The 17,174-nt window shown below is 50.7% G+C and overlaps 1 protein-coding gene across 13 annotated transcripts in view; it reads right to left on the bottom strand.

Annotated features, from left to right (window-relative positions):
• Positions 1-17,174, bottom strand: part of MACF1 (microtubule actin crosslinking factor 1) — a 146,191-nt gene that overhangs the window by 17,615 nt on the left and 111,402 nt on the right. For 12 of the 13 annotated variants that reach the window (XM_058856355.1, XM_058856362.1, XM_058856356.1 and 9 more), the window contains 20 exons: positions 16,828-17,154; positions 16,060-16,144; positions 14,721-14,962; positions 14,429-14,635; positions 13,693-13,812; positions 12,580-12,687; positions 12,013-12,231; positions 11,273-11,476; positions 9,272-9,503; positions 7,021-7,247; positions 5,339-5,461; positions 5,140-5,241; positions 4,677-4,778; positions 4,412-4,585; positions 4,161-4,316; positions 3,829-4,026; positions 1,683-1,811; positions 1,171-1,344; positions 320-475; positions 23-229 (listed from right to left, as the gene is read on the bottom strand). In XM_058856355.1, coding sequence (XP_058712338.1) covers positions 23-229; positions 320-475; positions 1,171-1,344; positions 1,683-1,811; positions 3,829-4,026; positions 4,161-4,316; positions 4,412-4,585; positions 4,677-4,778; positions 5,140-5,241; positions 5,339-5,461; positions 7,021-7,247; positions 9,272-9,503; positions 11,273-11,476; positions 12,013-12,231; positions 12,580-12,687; positions 13,693-13,812; positions 14,429-14,635; positions 14,721-14,962; positions 16,060-16,144; positions 16,828-17,154 — 3,492 coding nt within the window. Of the gene's footprint in view, positions 1-22; positions 230-319; positions 476-1,170; positions 1,345-1,682; positions 1,812-3,828; positions 4,027-4,160; positions 4,317-4,411; positions 4,586-4,676; positions 4,779-5,139; positions 5,242-5,338; positions 5,462-7,020; positions 7,248-9,271; positions 9,504-10,519; positions 10,529-11,272; positions 11,477-12,012; positions 12,232-12,579; positions 12,688-13,692; positions 13,813-14,428; positions 14,636-14,720; positions 14,963-16,059; positions 16,145-16,827; positions 17,155-17,174 lie in introns of all 13 variants that reach the window. The other variant, XM_058856364.1, reaches the window with a different exon arrangement.

The following is a 17,174-nucleotide window of genomic DNA, read 5'->3' as shown; positions in this document are numbered from 1 at the left end:
GGGTCTGTCACACCCTTGTCACCTGCTTGGCTCTCTTCCTGGCGTCATCCAGAGCCCGTCCCCGCTCCACCGAGCGCTGCACCACCTTCTCCCAGCGGGACTGGACGCTGACCAGCAGGTTCTTGATCAGCACCACGTCCTGCTTCTGGCTGAGGAACTTCAGCTGGTTCCCGGTCTGGTCCAGCTCGATGATGCGATCCCGGTGCGCGTTCACCTCGTTGGCGAACACCTGCCAACAACAAAGGGTGTCAGAGGGGATGGATGTCACCTGGAGAAGCCACAGGGGAGGGGAGGGAGCCACCCTGGCTCCCTTGGGCACCTTGTGCTCGTCGATCTGGGCCAGCACGGCGGCGAGGATGAGGCTGGGGGGTGGTGCAATGTTCAGGCTCTGCTCAGCCAGGGTCAGCCAGTTGATGAAATCCTGGAGGGAGTTCTGGAAGTCTGTGGCCAGGGCCAATGCCTCCTCCAGCTTCGCCTGTGGCAGCGGGGAGGGAGAGAAAGAGAGGAAAAAAACACCAAACACGGAGGGTGAGAGCTCTGATCTGCAGACAGAGGCGGCCTTTGTGTCCCTGCAGCAGGAACCTCATCACCCCGGCCCGGGAACGCCACGGCTTTGCCAAGGGGAGGGGGCTGCAGTGAAAGGCTTTCTCTCCAAACAAGAATGGTCCCTGGAAGGGGAGCCCTCCCTCAGCACACCAGCAGCTGCGTCACCCTCAGCTTCCTGGGAAAGGAGCTCCGTGGGGACAGGGCTGGGTGGATGGGGGGATGATATCCTGATGGCAGCAGCTGCAAATTTATTCTGGGCCCAGGCCACCGAGGCCCTTGTTTTATCTCATCCCTGGCCAAAAGCTGAGGATGGAGTCAGCTCAGAGGAGGCTTTGGCTTGACCAACAAAGCCTGCCTTTGAGAGCTGCAGGAGGCTTCTTCCCACCTCCCTAAATTAACCCAAAATGCCACTTCACTCTCATTTTCCCTGTGATTTAACCAATTCTGATGTGAGAACACCCCACTCTAACAGCTTGACAGAGCCACCTGAAAACAGACTCCACCTTCACGACCGAGGGAGGAGGATGAGAAAACCCCAACTCCCAGCTTTGTGTGGGACAGCAGAGTGGGAACACAGGGAGCAGCTGGGGCAGGGCTGGATGCATTTTCCCCTCAGGGTTTTACCTTTCTCTCCTCCATCTTGGTGCTGACCAGACACCATTTCTGCTCCAGCAGGGCCACGCTCTGCTCCGTCTTGGAGCCGGAGCCGGAGTCGTCGCGGTTGAGCAGCATCAGCCTCCCCTTGGCCAGCAGCTGGCTGTAGACATCCTCCTTGGCTTTGAACTGGCTGTACAGCTCCTGCAAAGAGCCACCAGCCAGGGGTTAGGAAATAAAAGCTCAGAGAGGGAACACGTCGTGCTGCAGAGCTCCAGGTGATGGGAGCACGAGGTTGGGAAGTGACAGCAGAGCGACACTTTGAGCTGGGGAAAAGTGGTTAAAACATCCTGGTGATTGTTCCAGGCATCAAGTGCAAAATGATCTGTAAGAGGAGACCAGAGCAACCTCTTTTTTCCCCCCATCACACACAGAAAGGAGAAGTTTTGATGCTGACATTTGACAGGAACTTGCTGAATTAAAAGCATTGCAAAAAAAAAAAAATATAAAAAAACCCCAAAACATCTCTGCTGAGAAATTACCATGTGGGCATTGAGCTGTTCCCGGGCAGTTTCTGGCAGACCTCCTGTGGGTTTCGATGCCGACAATTGGCTCTCCATCCTCGTTAGCCACAGGAGGAAGTCTTCAATCTCACCATGGAAACCCTGAGCCTGTTCAGGAACAGAGAAGCGGCCCCGGATCAGATGACATCAGCCACCATTGATCATGTGCCAGGGGTAAGGCTGTGTTTGCTTTGAGGGCAGATAAAGAGGCAGAGCTGGATGTGCCAGCGTGCTCAGGAGGGTGAGACGTGGCCTGTCCACAAGCCACAGGTGTGCCTGCTCCCCACTGCAGGCACTGAACCACAGCAGCCACAGAAAAACATCCATAAAATAACCCAAAAACTTCCATAAAATAACCCAAAAACTTCCACAAAATAACCCAAAAACTTCCATAAAATAACCCCAAAACTTCCATAAAATAATCCAAAAATTTCCATAAAATAACCCCAAAACTTCCATAAAATAACCCAAAAACTTCCATAAAATAATCCAAAAACTTCCATAAAATAACCCCAAAACTTCCATAAAATAACCCCAAAACTTCCATAAAATAACCCCAAAACTTCCATAAAATAATCCAAAAACTTCCATACAATAACCCAAAAACTTCCATAAAATAACCCCAAAACTTCCATAAAATAATCCAAAAACTTCCATAAAATAACCCAAAAACTTCCATACAATAACCCCAAAACTTCCATAAAATAACCCAAAAACTTCCATAAAATAACCCCAAAACTTCCATAAAATAACCCAAAAACTTCCATAAAATAACCCAAAAACTTCCATAAAATAACCCAAAAACTTCCATAAAATAACCCAAAAACTTCCATAAAATAACCCAAAAACTTCCATAAAATAACCCAAAAACTTCCATAAAATAATCCAAAAACTTCCATAAAATAACCCCAAAACTTCCATAAAATAACCCAAAAACTTCCACAAAATAACCCCAAAACTTCCATAAAATAATCCAAAACTTCCATAAAATAACCCAAAAACTTCCACAAAATAACCCCAAAACTTCCATAAAATAACCCAAAAACTTCCATAAAATAACCCCAAAACTTCCATAAAATAACCCAAAAACTTCCACAAAATAACCCAAAAACTTCCATAAAATAATCCAAAAATTTCCATAAAATAACCCCAAAACTTGCATAAAATAACCCAAAAACTTCCATAAAATACCCCAAAACTTCCATAAAATAATCCAAAAACTTCTATAAAATAACCCAAAAACTTCTATAAAATAACCCCAAAACTTCCATAAAATAACCCCAAAACTTCCATAAAATAACCCAAAAACTTCCATACAACAATCCAAAAACTTCCATAAAATAACCCAAAAACTTCCATAAAATAACCCAAAAATTTCCATAAAATACCCAAAAACTTCCATAAAATAATCCAAAACTTCCATAAAATAACCCAAAAACTTCCATAAAATAACCCCAAAACTTCCATACAATAACCCAAAAACTTCCATAAAATAACCCAAAAACTTCCATAAAATAATCCAAAAATTTCCATAAAATAATCCAAAACTTCCATAAAATAACCCAAAAACTTCCATAAAATAACCCAAAAACTTCCACAAAATAACCCAAAAACTTCCATAAAATAACCCAAAAACTTCCATAAAATATCCCAAAACTTCCATAAAATAATCCAAAAACTTCCATAAAATAATCCAAAAACTTCCATAAAATAACCCAAAACTTCCATACAATAACACAAAAACTTCCATAAAATAACCCAAAAACTTCCATACAATAACCCAAAAACTTCCATAAAATAACCCCAAAACTTCCATAAAATAACCCCAAAACTTCCATAAAATAATCCAAAAACTTCCATAAAATAACCCCAAAACTTCCATACAATAACCCCAAAACTTCCACAAAATAACCCAAAAACTTCCATACAACAATCCAAAAACTTCCATAAAATAACCCAAAAACTTCCATAAAATAACCCAAAACTTCCATAAAATAACCCAAAAACTTCCATAAAATACTCCCAGCGTTGCCCCAACTCCTTCCCCTTTCATTTCTCCCCAGAACAAAGGGGAAGGTGGCACCCCAGTGGGCAGGGGGGGGTATTCCCAGTGCCCCCTGCCCACCTGCTGGAGGGTGGACTGCAGCTGCTGCTCCCTCTCCTCTGTTTTCTGCAGCACTGATTCCCAGCAGGAATTCAGCTTCTCCAGGCGGTTCCTCAGGCTGCTGGCGTCGTCCCCTGCGCTCGACTCCAGCAGCTCGTTCCCTGCTTTGTTCACGGTCTCCACGGTGGCTTGGTGGGCCAGGACGTCGTTCTTCAGCACCTGCACGAGGTGGGCAAACGTTGGACATCCCTCCTGAACACCCTGGGATCAAAGCAGCTCAAACCCTTCGTGAGAAATCCAGTCCTGCCACGGGAAAAGGGGTAAAAATGCACCTGGAACGGGGAAATACTCACGTGGTGCTTGGCAAGCTCGACCTCGATGACTTTTGGGTCCCCGTTGATGGGTTTTTGGGCATCCAGCAGCTCCTCGGTGTGGGTCAGCCAGGCCATCAGCTCTGCCAGGGCGTGCTGGAACTGGCCCAGTGCCAGCAGGGCGGCTTCCAGCTTGTGCTGGGCAAGGACAGGGATGGAAAAGGGGAGTTTTAAAAGGCTGGGGAGCAGCACAGTGAGTTTCATCTTGTGGCAGCCCCAGGTGCTCACTCTACCTGTCTGTGAGCAATTTTCTCGCCCAAGTTCTCCCAGAGATGTTTGAGCTCTGTCAGTGGCTCCTTGATGATGTCTCTGTCTGTCTCATCCGTAGCCTTTTTTAGCATCAGTTCACCTTGGTGATTAAGCTTTTCCATCTCAATCTGCTGCTGGTAAACCTCCATTTTAAACTCCTGCCAAGACAAGCAGGACAAAAACCAGAAGTGAGTGAATCACTGGAGCTCTGGGAGGCGAAGCAGAACCGCTCCCTCCCCTCCCAGGTACCTTCATCTCGTTCATCTGCTCCTTGACCGTGCTGAGGTCGGTGCCCACAGGGGACATGTTGCACAGTTTGATCACAGCGTTGTCCAGCCAGTCAAACATGGCCTGGAAGGGGCAAGGACAGCGTGAGGGAATGGAAAAGTGTCCCCCCTGCAGCTGGCCAGGGGATAAAGGTGGTCACTCCACCACCCCACAGCCAGGGAACTCTGTCAGGGCAGCTCTGCCTGTGCAGCTCCCTCCTGCCTTCCCTCATCCTGCTGCTCCGAGCAGGAATCAGGATTTGGGGAACACCAATGCAATCAAAAATCTGCTCCTCAGAGCTGGTGGCTGAGCTCTGGCTCCCTCAGAGCCTGCAGGCACTCGCCCAGGAGATGCTTCCTGCTTTAAGGAAGTGCAAATCCCAGCACAGCTCCAGGGTGGTGTTCCCAAGGTCCACCCACCCCACACCAGCAGCCCTGCCTCTTACTTGGAGCGTATCCTGGTACTGCACAGCCGACTGCATGGCCTCCTCCAGCTTCTCCAGCCTCTCCTTCCACGTCTTGTTTAGGTTTTCCCACGCGTTGTTCATCTGCGGAACGCGGGATTTGCCCACAAAATTTGTTAGGCTCCTCAGGCAGAGCTCCCAGCTGATTTTATCTGGAGGGGAAGCTGCTGGCTCTCCCTACCTCATCAATGCTCTTCTTCACTTCTGGCTTCTCAGTCTCTCCACAGGCAAAGATGAGGTCGGTGCCGAGGAGGCGGATGAACTCCAGCTCTTCGTGCAGCCCGTCTGTCTCCTCCTTGATGGTCTGCAGTGGCACAGCCACACAAGAGAAACCTTGATGGCCAAACCCTCTTCCAAAACTGCTCCATGAGCAGGAGGGTCCTCCCTGCTCCAGTGTCCTGCACCTTGGCCAACAGCCCAAACTCCAAACCCCAGGAGCAGGTGACACAGAGAGCACGTGGCCAATTCTGTCACCACCACCACCCTGCTGTGCTCCCACCTCTGGGACTAAAATAAAAACATTTGTGTTTAGCTGTGAGCCTGAACTGTCCTGGCTGAAGATGTTGTTTGCAGGAGATGTGCTGTTTACAGGAGAGTTCTGTCAATACAGGAGTGAGGGTTTTGAGGCTCAAAAGGTGCAAACCAGAGGCAGAATGGTTATGAAAAGGGAGCAGCAAGGCTAAACTTAGCAAAGCATAAAGAAACATCTCTCCTCCTCAAGGCCTGAGTCAACTCAAACCCACCTGAAGTGGACTTACAACACACAAATCAATCCAAGCACTTATCTCTAAAAAATCTTAAATATACTCCACCTGTCTGTGAGCAAAATGTAATTTTGGCTTGACCAAAATCTAAATATATTCCTCCCATGCCAGCCAGCCTCTGACCAGAGCTCTGACCACACAGAGCTCTGGGTGCTGCAGCTTCTCCTTTTTCTTCTCTCTCTTCTTCTACACTTCTGTATTTTTCTTTCCTCCTGGATTTCTCAGTCCCCTTTGGGCTGAGCTCCTTTGGGATCCTCCCAAAGTGGGGAGTCCCGCTTATCTCAGCTCTCTGGGTTTGAAGGAAACTCCTGAGCTCGTTAAAATCTCATTTCTCCTGTTTATTAGGATGTTATTACAAAACCTGTCAGGTCTCTCCAGACTTTCTGCACAAGTTCAATTCACCACAACCTGGCTCATTTTGCTCTGATGGCACAAAATGGCCCCAAACCACGTGGCTGCTTCACCTTTATATCCATTTTTACCCTATTAACTACAGACAGGTGTATTGTTCTTATATTTTAACAAATAAGTTTTCTATATCTACATAACTAAAACTGTGACTAATCCTACACCAATCATTCTTTGTGCTCTCAAAAACTGCAGGATCATGGAGAAGAAGAAAGAAGAAGCGCTAAAAACCACACTTTTCTTCCTCCATCTTTACTCCATGTATTAAACCCCTCTAAAATCTGTATTTATCACCTCAGTGGCATATTAAACATTTTACTGCTTTCTACTTCATTTTTTATAAATCCTGGTTTACCCAGGGATATTTGGAAGCCTTTCTGTCAATAGCAAATAGGATTGATAATTTTTTTTGGAGAACAAACAGAGAAATGTCTCTCCATTTCTGGATTCCTCCAGTGTGCTTCCCAAAACAGCAGCAGATAATGTGATTTAAGGTGAAGGATTTGTGAAATCCACTTCTGTTTTTTACCCTTGCAGCTGCAAACTGCGGTGGAAATAACTCTCCATAGATTGACCACCCACAAAACTGATTTACAGCCAGCTCTGGCCATGGTCATGATCTAAGATATTCCCAGTTTAGAAGGTGAGGGCAGACGAGCTCCAGACGGAGGAACAGCCCCATGGGCCTCACCTCTGCTGCTTCCACCTGCTGCTTGATGATGGAGGGGTCAATGCCTGGGCTCTCCAGGTCGTGGACAATGTCCTGGGTGTCCTTGATGGTTGTCAGGAGCGCTGCCATGTCGTACCAGAACTTCTCTGCCAGCTCCAGGACGTCGAGGAACTTCATTTCACGCTCCTCGGTCCGAGCTTTGATGTCTTCCCAGAAGAAAACCATCTGATCCAGCTTGTCCTGGATGACTGTGGAAGGAAATGGAAGTGTTCAGTGAAGAAGGAAACATTTTGACAATGCAAGAGCGTTTTGGAATCACTCAGAAACAGCTGATGGAATATCCAGAGGGGAATAAAGATGGCCAGGACTATCAGAGCAGTAACTCTGGGAGATGCTGAGGGACGTGAGAAACTCCAGCTTGCAGAAAATCCTTTATTTATGTGCAAGCTCGAGGCAAATTTGCTCTCCCTGTAACAAACCTCTGTTCTGGCCACCTCTAGCATGAAGGCCCTGCTCACTCAGCCCATGAGCTGCCAAGGGAGGTGCCAATTAGTGCCAATCGTGCTGATGGGCTTTTTGTGCTGCGGGATGTCCCTCCCCTCCATTAGACATGGAATCAACATCGACAAATCCGGTCCCAGGGGCCACCAACAAGGGGCCAGCTGGGCTGGGAAGCCACAAATACTTCTTTTCTCTTCTGACTGATGCCACCCTGTCTGTTCCAGGTGGAAGCAGGCACATTCCTCCATCCATCCCTCCATCCATCCATCCATCATCCATCATCCATCCACCCATCCACCCATCCATCCATCCATCCATCCATCCATCCATCCATCATCCATCCATCATCCATCCATCCATCATCCATCCATCATCCATCCATCATCCATCCATCCATCCATCCATCCACCCATCCACCCATCCATCCGTCCATCCATCATCCATCCATCATCCATCCATCATCCATCATCCATCATCCATCCATCATCCATCCATCCATCATCCATCCATCATCCATCCATCCATCCATCATCCATCCATCATCCATCCATCCATCATCCATCCATCATCCATCCATCCATCCATCCATCTCATCCATCCATCATCCATCCATCCATCATCCATCCATCCATCATCCATCATCCATCCATCATCCATCCATCATCCATCCATCATCCATCCATCCATCCATCATCCATCCATCCATCCATCATCCATCATCCATCATCCATCCATCATCCATCATCCATCCATCCATCCATCATCCATCCATCCATCCATCCATCCATCCATCATCCATCATCCATCATCCATCCATCATCCATCATCCATCCATCCATCCATCATCCATCCATCCATCCATCCATCCATCCATCCATCATCCATCCATCATCCATCATCCATCCATCATCCATCATCCATCCATCCATCCATCCATCATCCATCCATCCATCATCCATCCATCCATCCATCCATCCATCCATCCATCCATCCATCATCCATCATCCATCCATCATCCATCATCCATCCATCATCCATCATCCATCGTCCATCATCCATCCATCCATCCATCCATCATCCATCCATCCATCATCCATCCATCATCCATCCATCCATCATCCATCCATCCATCATCCATCATCCATCCATCCATCCCACATCCATCCATCATCCATCATCCATCATCCATCCATCTCATCCATCATCCATCCATCATCCATCATCCATCCATCATCCATCCATCATCCATCCATCATCCATCATCCATCCATCATCCATCCATCATCCATCCATCCATCATCCATCCATCATCCATCCATCCATCATCCATCCATCCATCATCCATCCATCCATCCATCATCCATCATCCATCCATCATCCATCCATCCATCCATCCATCCATCATCCATCATCCATCCATCATCCATCCATCCATCATCCATCCATCATCCATCCATCATCCATCATCCATCATCCATCCATCATCCATCCATCCATCATCCATCCATCATCCATCCATCCATCATCCATCCATCATCCATCCATCCATCCATCATCCATCATCCATCCATCCATCATCCATCCATCATCCATCCATCTCATCCTTGGTCCAAAAGCCAGGAGAACCTCCCAAACCCATCCAGAAGACTCATCCTTCCCCCTAAAGCCAGGAGAACCCCCAAAACACTCCCCTGGGACATCAAAGCCTCCCCAGCAGTGACGGAGCCGCGGTTTGGGGAGAAGTTGGACACTTAAATCCCCCCGGAGATACCTTTGGCTGCCAGGTCCTTGTCTGCTCCCTGGGAGCGGCCGATGAGCTCTTCCCCCCGGCGTTTCAGGGCCTCGAAGGAGGGCTGCAGCTTCTCCAGCTCCACCGTGGAGTTCTTGTTCTCGCTGATGCACTCCCGGATCTTGTCGACCTCGGCGGGGATGAGGGGCGGCAGCCGCAGGCGGGAGGAGAGGCTCTCCAGGGTCTCCAGCATGGGCTCGATCTTGTCGTGGAACTGGAGAGGAGCAAAGCCATTAGGGCAGGAGGGATGGGACAAAGCGACACCGCGGAGCCGCCAGCGCGAGCCACGGCCCTGAGAGGGGACAGACGACGCCTGCGACAGCAGCAGCGACACCTCTGCAGCAGCAGTGACACCTCTGCAGCCTCCTGCTCACACCTGCCGAGCCCACAGAGCACCCACGGACACCCACAGAGCCACCACCAGCACCTGCCACCCAAACACGGCAGCACCTCGGATTCAGCACCCTGAAAATCCACTTTTTTTTATTTATGCCGCTGTCTCGGTTTTGGTGGCTGGGCACAAAACCTCGGCGCTGGTTGAGGGAACAGCCAGGCAAAAAATGCAGCTGGAAAAGCGCCCGTGTTTGGTGCTGATGGGAATCTCCACGTGGTGGAAGGCCAGTGGAAACCCATCCCAGTTTTCAGGATCAGCGGGAGCTGCATGCGGGTGGGGAGGAGCTGCCACGGAGCTCAAAAGCGGAACCACAAAGCCAGGAGTGAGGGAGGCAGCGGGGCTAGCAGGGTTTATTGGTTTTTCTTTTTTAAACAGAAGTCAACTTTGGCCTTGAAGATCCCAAACTGTCTCTGCTGGTGGGAAGGACAGCACTGGGGCTGCTCTTGTCCCTCTCCCAGTTCCTACTGGGAACACACTGGTGCAGGTTCCCACCAAATCCCAGGCTCTCCCAGCAGAGAGGGGCTCTCGGTGCAAAGTTGATCAGGACAGGCTGGCTCAGCCAACAAGCAGGAGCAAGCCAGCACATCCAGCTGGAGCAGGGTGAAACCTTTCCAAAAGCAAAACCTCTGCCCTGCAGGAAGCATTCCCAGCGGAAGCTGAGACCAGGCGGCAACGCAACCAAAGCCATCCCAAAAAAATGTAATTCCCCCGCCCCGGCGTTAATTTTGAAGCATGTTCTGCTGAGCTGTGCACGGAGCAGAAATGGAAGTCTGGGTGTCAGAGAGAATCAGGCCAGGGAGGGTAAATGAGGATCTGTGGTGGGGGGACTCGCTTACCTCCGAAATCTGCAATGGTGGGGCGCAGTCAACACAAGAATGAAATGGGACCATGTGGGGAGGACGGGCACAGGCAGCAACACACACAGACAAACACATTCCACAATGGGAGTGAGAGATGAGAGGGGAGGGGAATGTGGGGGGGAAAAACTCGGAGTTAATACAAGTGCAAACCAAGAGAAGTGACTACACAATACAGGAATTAAGAAAATAAACACCCAGGACGTGACAAAAACCAACTGCGCTACGGGAACACGGGGTGAAATGAAACAATAACTGGGGGTCATCAACCCTCGGGAGCAGGAACTTCACCCCCTTTCTGGACTTTAGCACCTCCAGTCTCTGCCCTTCCTTTCTTATTTCTCCTCTTGCACTCACCCACCTCCTCAGGAGATGCCCAAATCCCAGAGACATCCAACAAAGCACCCCTCACTGCACTCACAGCTTATCAGAACTGAAAATTATCTCTTCGAGCTCTTTCAAGAGGCCCTTCCAACCCTGGGAGGACGCCAGAGCATCCCCTTTGAACCAGCACCATTACTGAGGCCGTAAAAATTTACAACCCCATTTACAGCGTGGAGCCTCAAACACCTTCTCCTCTGCTCCCACAGGCAGCAGGAAACCACCCTGGAGGTGCCTGACCACGTTATGCCTTCCAGAGGGGTTTTACAGGGGGAATAAAACCACATTCCAAAGCAGGTGGCTCTCCTGGGGGGCTGTGAGAGGAAGATTCACCTCCCTGGCCCCCCGTACCTGGGTGGATTGTGAGAAGGCCTCGTCGAGCGCCAGGGCCCGCTGGCAAACCTCCTCCTTGATCTTGGCATACAAAGCCTCAGCCCTGGAGTATTTTTCCTGCACCATCTCCCCTTCCTCGGGGTTGAGGTCCTTGAGCTGGGGCCCGATTTTCAGCAGCTTGTCGATGTGAGGTTTGTGCTCAGCGATGGACTCTCTCAGTTGCTAGGGAATAGAGGGGGGGGAGAAATAAAAAACCACATTTGTTTAGAAATCTGCTGCAAGCCACTGCCTATTTATTCCAAGCAGCACTCCAGGAGCAGTGATGGTATCTGGGAGGAACTCACAGCCTGGATTTCATGCCCCAAGCACATGGCTCTTCCCAACATGGCTATGGCACAGGTCCTTCCCCAGCCTCTGACCCTCCCCACAGCTCCACAGGGGACCCCACCAGGAATTTTCTGCTTTGCAGTCTCTACCCTAAAAGCACAAAGTGTTTTTTTTTTTTGAAGGAGATCCAAAAGCAGCCAGGTTTCCTTGGGAGCGAGCTGAATTCTGGTGAGGAGCGCTCCAACGTAACGAGGGATTTTCACGTGGCGCTCTCGCGCTGCACCAGCAAAAATAACCAAAAATATCCCCAAAAATAACAGAAAAGGGAGGAAAAAAAAAGGAAAACTCAGAAGAAAAAAGTTGCTCTTGCCCCTGTCACCTGCTGAGGGCAGGGCTGACGGACAGGAGGTGCAAACCCTGCATCCTCTTACCCTCATGTCATCCTGCTGCTGCTTGAGCTGCTCGTGGTCGAGGGCTGGGGGTGGCAGCTGGGAGATGAGGGCTTGGGTCTCCTCAATCCATGGGTTCAGCTCCTCGTAGGTCTCCCAGAACTGGTTGACCAGGACCTGGGCACGCTCCAAGCGGGCGTAGCGCTCCGAGTTGAGCTGGCTCACGGCCTCGTACTGCTGCACCAGGGACTCGGTTTTCTCCTTAAATAAAAGAGGGAGGAGAGTTATGGGGAGGGATGCAAAAAGGCCCAGGAAAAGGGCCAGCTCCATGCTGAGAGCTGGAAAAGAAGGAGGTGCCTTTGCTGGCCTTCCACGGTGTAATTCCAATTAAAGCAGCCTCGGGAATCTCCCCCCTCCCCATCCCCAAACCTCGCAATAAAATCAGGCAATAAAGGAGAGTCATAAATGTAAAGAGATTTCTGCTAACACTGGCGGGAATTACTGAAGATGGGGTAATTTTAAACTCCTTTAGCCCGTGCAAGGGCTGAGGATTCGCCTCTCTGCCCTCTCTGTCCCCTCCTGTTGCAGTAAATAGCAGAGGGGGCTCACCTGGAGAACAGCTTTTTGTTCCTCACCACAGGTCCCGAAGATCTCGTTGCGCTGGCTGAACAGCTCGTCCATGGAGTCCTTGTGCCGGATGATGTCGATGGAAAACGCCTGCAGAAGGAGAAAGGGGAGAGCTCAGAGCTGAGCCCAACCTCTCCCCACAAAACTCAGCGCAAGTGTCCTGTGGCAAACTGAGGATCTGGCTGGGAATGCAGATTCCTGCCTGTTTTCCTCATCTGCAACAACCTCTCTCTTTCAAAGACCTGGAAACAGCTCTTAAAATGAGGTATAATCTATACCCAAGGTCCTCACTGGAGGAAAAGCTCCATCATCCATTTGTTAGTGGATGTTATCCCACAGAATGATGCTCCCCAGAGCTGCATCCACCAATAACTTCGCCATTCCCAAGGTCCATGAGATTAACAGCGGGAAGCTGAGCTCAATTTAACTTAATGCTCGATGGTTCAGTCCCCCCTCTCTTATAACACTGTCTTATTTTCCTTTTTCTTTCTTTAATTTGAAATCCAATAAGCCTGAGTGCTGCTCTGATTGCCCAGGCAAAGGGAAGAAAAGGGCTGTTTATTTAAAGTGCACGTTCTTTCAGGCATGAGCTCATCTCAAAGATATATAGAAAAAAAAAAACCAACCCAACCCTTCCAGCACCTCTTTGTTCCACGTCTGGCTGCCGGGAGGGAACTGTGGAGTCCCTCGCTGCAGGGAACAATGAGCAAAAAAAGCAAATGGAAACCACCCTCATTAATCAATATATACATTTCTCTAAAGCCTTCCTGCTGCCAGGGCTGGTGAGACCCTGGCAGGGCATGGAAAGGAGCAGTTCTCCCAAGGGAGACCAAAGCAAAGCACCCAGCAAGCCCTAAATGGCTCCTGTAAACACACAGGAAGTTTTTTCCTTGGGAAGCCCAAAACTTGGATGATTTAGAGCAATTTTTTTCCTTTTGTTTTGTTATTTTTTTTCCTTTCACATCTCAAGGACAAGTATTGCATCTCTCCTGCTGCTCTGGGCTCAGCACTGGGTGAAGCTGCTCGCCCAAAATCGCATCCCACGACCCAAAGTGGACCATCCCTCCCTGCTGCCCATCATGGATGTTCACAGACCTTCTGCACCTGCAGCTGAGCCGTTGTCTGGTCCTGCTCCAGGCGGATGGGACCCAGAGCCATCAGCTTCCTCTTGGTCTCGGCCACCCAGGCCAGCTCTGCATCAGCTGCCTGCTCGTACTGGGGAGAGAGGGGCAGTGCTCAGTGCTGGGATGGAGCCCAGGGAGAGCTGGGCACAGTGGGGATCACAGAGGGATCCAGCAGGAGCAGGGCTCAGCTTTCTGACTCCACTCTGAGCCCTCGTGGCTCCTGCAGCTGGTTTGGGGCAGCCACCTCTCCCTCCACCCTCCCTGCCTGCAGGGACATCCCTGGAAATAGGAGCATCTCCTTTGCTCCTCCATGGGGAACTGACTCCATGGAGCCAGGTCAGGTATTCCCAGCACTCCACAGCCCCCAGTCCATGCAGGACAAGGTTTTTTAGGGAGGACTGTTGGCCTGGAACAAATCCCTGCAGGGCACGGTGTTTGTCACCAGTTTTACCCCATCCCCATCACCCCTGCAGGCAGAAGCTCACAGGCAGGATAACACAGTGCTGCTCCAGAGTTATCCCACCCCAAAACCACCCAGCAGGATGGCTCAGCCACCATCCCAGCACATGCTGCTGCTGGCCTCCATTTCTCAGCATTCCCGATGGGATCTGCCCTTCCTGGCTGGCTGTGCTTGCCATCCCTCCCTCTGCCGTGGTCCTGTGTGTGCCTGCTCTCCCAAGAAAACCCTGCAGGGCTTATTCACCTACCTGCTGAGACCTCTGAATGGCAGCATCGATTTCTTCCACCCTCTGCTTGATGGTGTCACTGACCAGCTTGTAGCGCTCGTTGGTGTCCGACACGAGCTTGTCCAGCCCCTCCCGGGCTCTCCAGGGAACCAGCTCCAGCAGAGCCCGGCTCACCTCGTTCACCGTGTCCAGGACCAGCCTGTGCTCCATCACCTCCTTCTTCAGCTCCTGTGGAAGGCCCCCCATGGATGTGTGTCCTCCCAAAGCAGAGAACAAACCGCACACCCCCACCCCGGGGCCGCTGCTCTCCCACCTTTTGCCGCTGCTGGAATTGGGGGATCTGCTCTCCAGCGGGGGATTGTGTCCCGCTGGAAGCCAGCTCGTCCTCCACCTTGCTCATCCAGCCAGTGAGCTCCTCGTGGGTGGACTGGAATTTGGTGGCCAGCTGCCGGGCCTGCTCCAGCGTGCGCAGGGCCTTGGAGCTGGCGGCGGTGATGTCGGAGTAGCGGCTCTTGATCCCGTCCAGCTTCTCCTGGATCAGCAGCACCTCCTCCCCTGCAGGACAGCAGCCAGGGGAAAATGGGCTCTGGGGGCTGAAGAAGCCACTCCAGGAGGCTTCAGGAGGCACTTTCTGTGTCCCCCCCTCCTTTTAAACAATGAATTCCACTTTTCTTTGTATTAATGCAACTTCAACCTGTTTTTACTTAGCGTTACTGTTTTTCACCAGTGTAACATCCACCACGATGAGATGGGATGGGATGGAATGGGATGGGATGGGATGGGAACTGGGATGGGAACTGGGATGGGATGGGAACTGGGATGGGAACTGGGATGGGAACTGGGATGGGAACTGGGATGGGAACTGAGATGAGATGGGATGGGATGGGATGGGAACTGGGATGGGAACTGGGATGGGAACTGGGATGGGAACTGAGATGGGAACTGAGATGAGATGGGATGGGAACTGGGATGGGATGGGGTGGGATGGGATGGGATGGGATGGGATGGGGTGGGATGGAAGTGAGCTACAAAGCCCAGCTTTGCCACAAGCCCCCAAACCACCCCAACTCCGCTCTCAGCAACGTGTCACAGCTCCAAGAAAAAAGACCCAGAGCTGCCTGCCAAATCCTTTGTAATCACTCTTCCTGCTCCACAGCTCCCACAAGGACACAGGGCTGTACATCTGCTCCGAGCTCACCACATCTGAAGGAAACGCAGCGCCCCGACCCCTCTTCCCACTCATAAACATAAACTCACACCCACGTGGCAACAGCCACAACTGCTCAGTCTGGGAAAGCAGTGTTAGGAGAGGGCTGGGGGTATTTTTAACCTCTTTTCCATGTGATTTAGCAGCTGGCTGCAGTGAGAAAAGCCTCCCTCAGCATGGAGCATCCCCACAGCAGCAGTGGGAATCACCCGCTCCCCAAGCTGTGAGGCTGGGATTTTGGGACCGAACAAATCCTGAGTTTGTGGCTTAGCATCCAAGCCTGGATGCAAACCAGCTACTCTGGGAGTTTCCAAAAGGAAATGAAGACCTGAGGGAGAAAAGCCTCCACCCAACAGAGCATGGACTTCCCAAGGAAAAGCACGTGGAGGATGGATTCCCAGACCCCCCACATTTCCCAGAGCGTGCCAAGATCTTGCTGAGTTACCTGTGGTTTGCTTCAGGAGAGCTTGTCCGTTTCTAATGGCTTGGTCCACATTCTTCTTCCTGTTCACAATTTCCTCGTTCAGAGCCTGAGGAAAAAGGCAAATTTGGGTTATCCTGCTGCAGACAGGTCCCTGTGTCCTACCAGCCAGAGATGCTACGGAGGGCATGAACCTCCCTACCGAGCACAGGCAGGGTGGACAACCCATCTGAAAACTGTCCACTCATCCTGCTATGGCAATTATTGGGATTTTTGGGACTCAAAGGCCTAAATCTCAGAGCAAACCCAACCCAGCCCATTGGATCTGTGTCTCCCAAGGACTTGTTCTTGTATTAGAACCTCACTCTTGAAAAAGAGCCTGCTTCTGCAGGGAGCGGAAGCAGAGACTTCCTCGGTGGCCAGCCCAGCTCCAAAAACCCACCAGGCTTTTCCAGCTCTCAGTTTTGGAAACAGCATCCAGCTTTCTGAAGGCACAGGGTGGCCAAGCTGGCTCAGACACTGTTCACAAATCAAACAAACCATTTGAAGTTCCCCCGCCTCAAGAAACCCATTTTTGTGGGGGGAGGGGGCAACAATTGTTGTTTGTAACACATAAAATCTCTTTACACTCCTCTCCAATCCTTGGAGAGACCCAGCAGCAGAATGAGCTTCGTAAAATTCAAGCCAGGCCCAGAAACTTAAACAAAACCAGACAAAATGCAACACAAAAACAAACAACACCAACATGGAAGAGAGAGGGGAAAAAAAACCAACAAAACAAACAGAAAATACCAGCTGGTCGGCATGCTGCTTCTGCAGGACGTCCCGTTTGTAATCCTTTATGGACACTGAGCCCAGCTTGTCCTCCACCTCAGCCAGCCAGTTGAGCACTTCCACCTCCTCCTCCCCAAAAATCCTGGCGTTGGCCAGAGCCTGGTCCAGCAGTGCTGCCTTGCGGCCGCACCGCTCGCGGACCTCGCCGTAGCGGCTCTGCAGAGCCTCTAATTTCTCTGCCAGCAGCCTCTGCTCGGCGGCACAGCTCAGGGAGGACAGCGACTGCCCGACCCCCAGCGCCCCAGACACGTCGGCAGCGTGGCTCTCTATCTCCTCCTCGAGAGCCTGGATGGTGGAGGGTAGAA

Source organism: Poecile atricapillus, chromosome 24 (assembly GCF_030490865.1).
Source record: "Poecile atricapillus isolate bPoeAtr1 chromosome 24, bPoeAtr1.hap1, whole genome shotgun sequence".
NCBI classification, from domain to species: domain Eukaryota; kingdom Metazoa; phylum Chordata; class Aves; order Passeriformes; family Paridae; genus Poecile; species Poecile atricapillus.
Note: the sequence above shows the minus strand (reverse complement) of the source record. Positions and strands in the feature narration are given on the sequence as shown.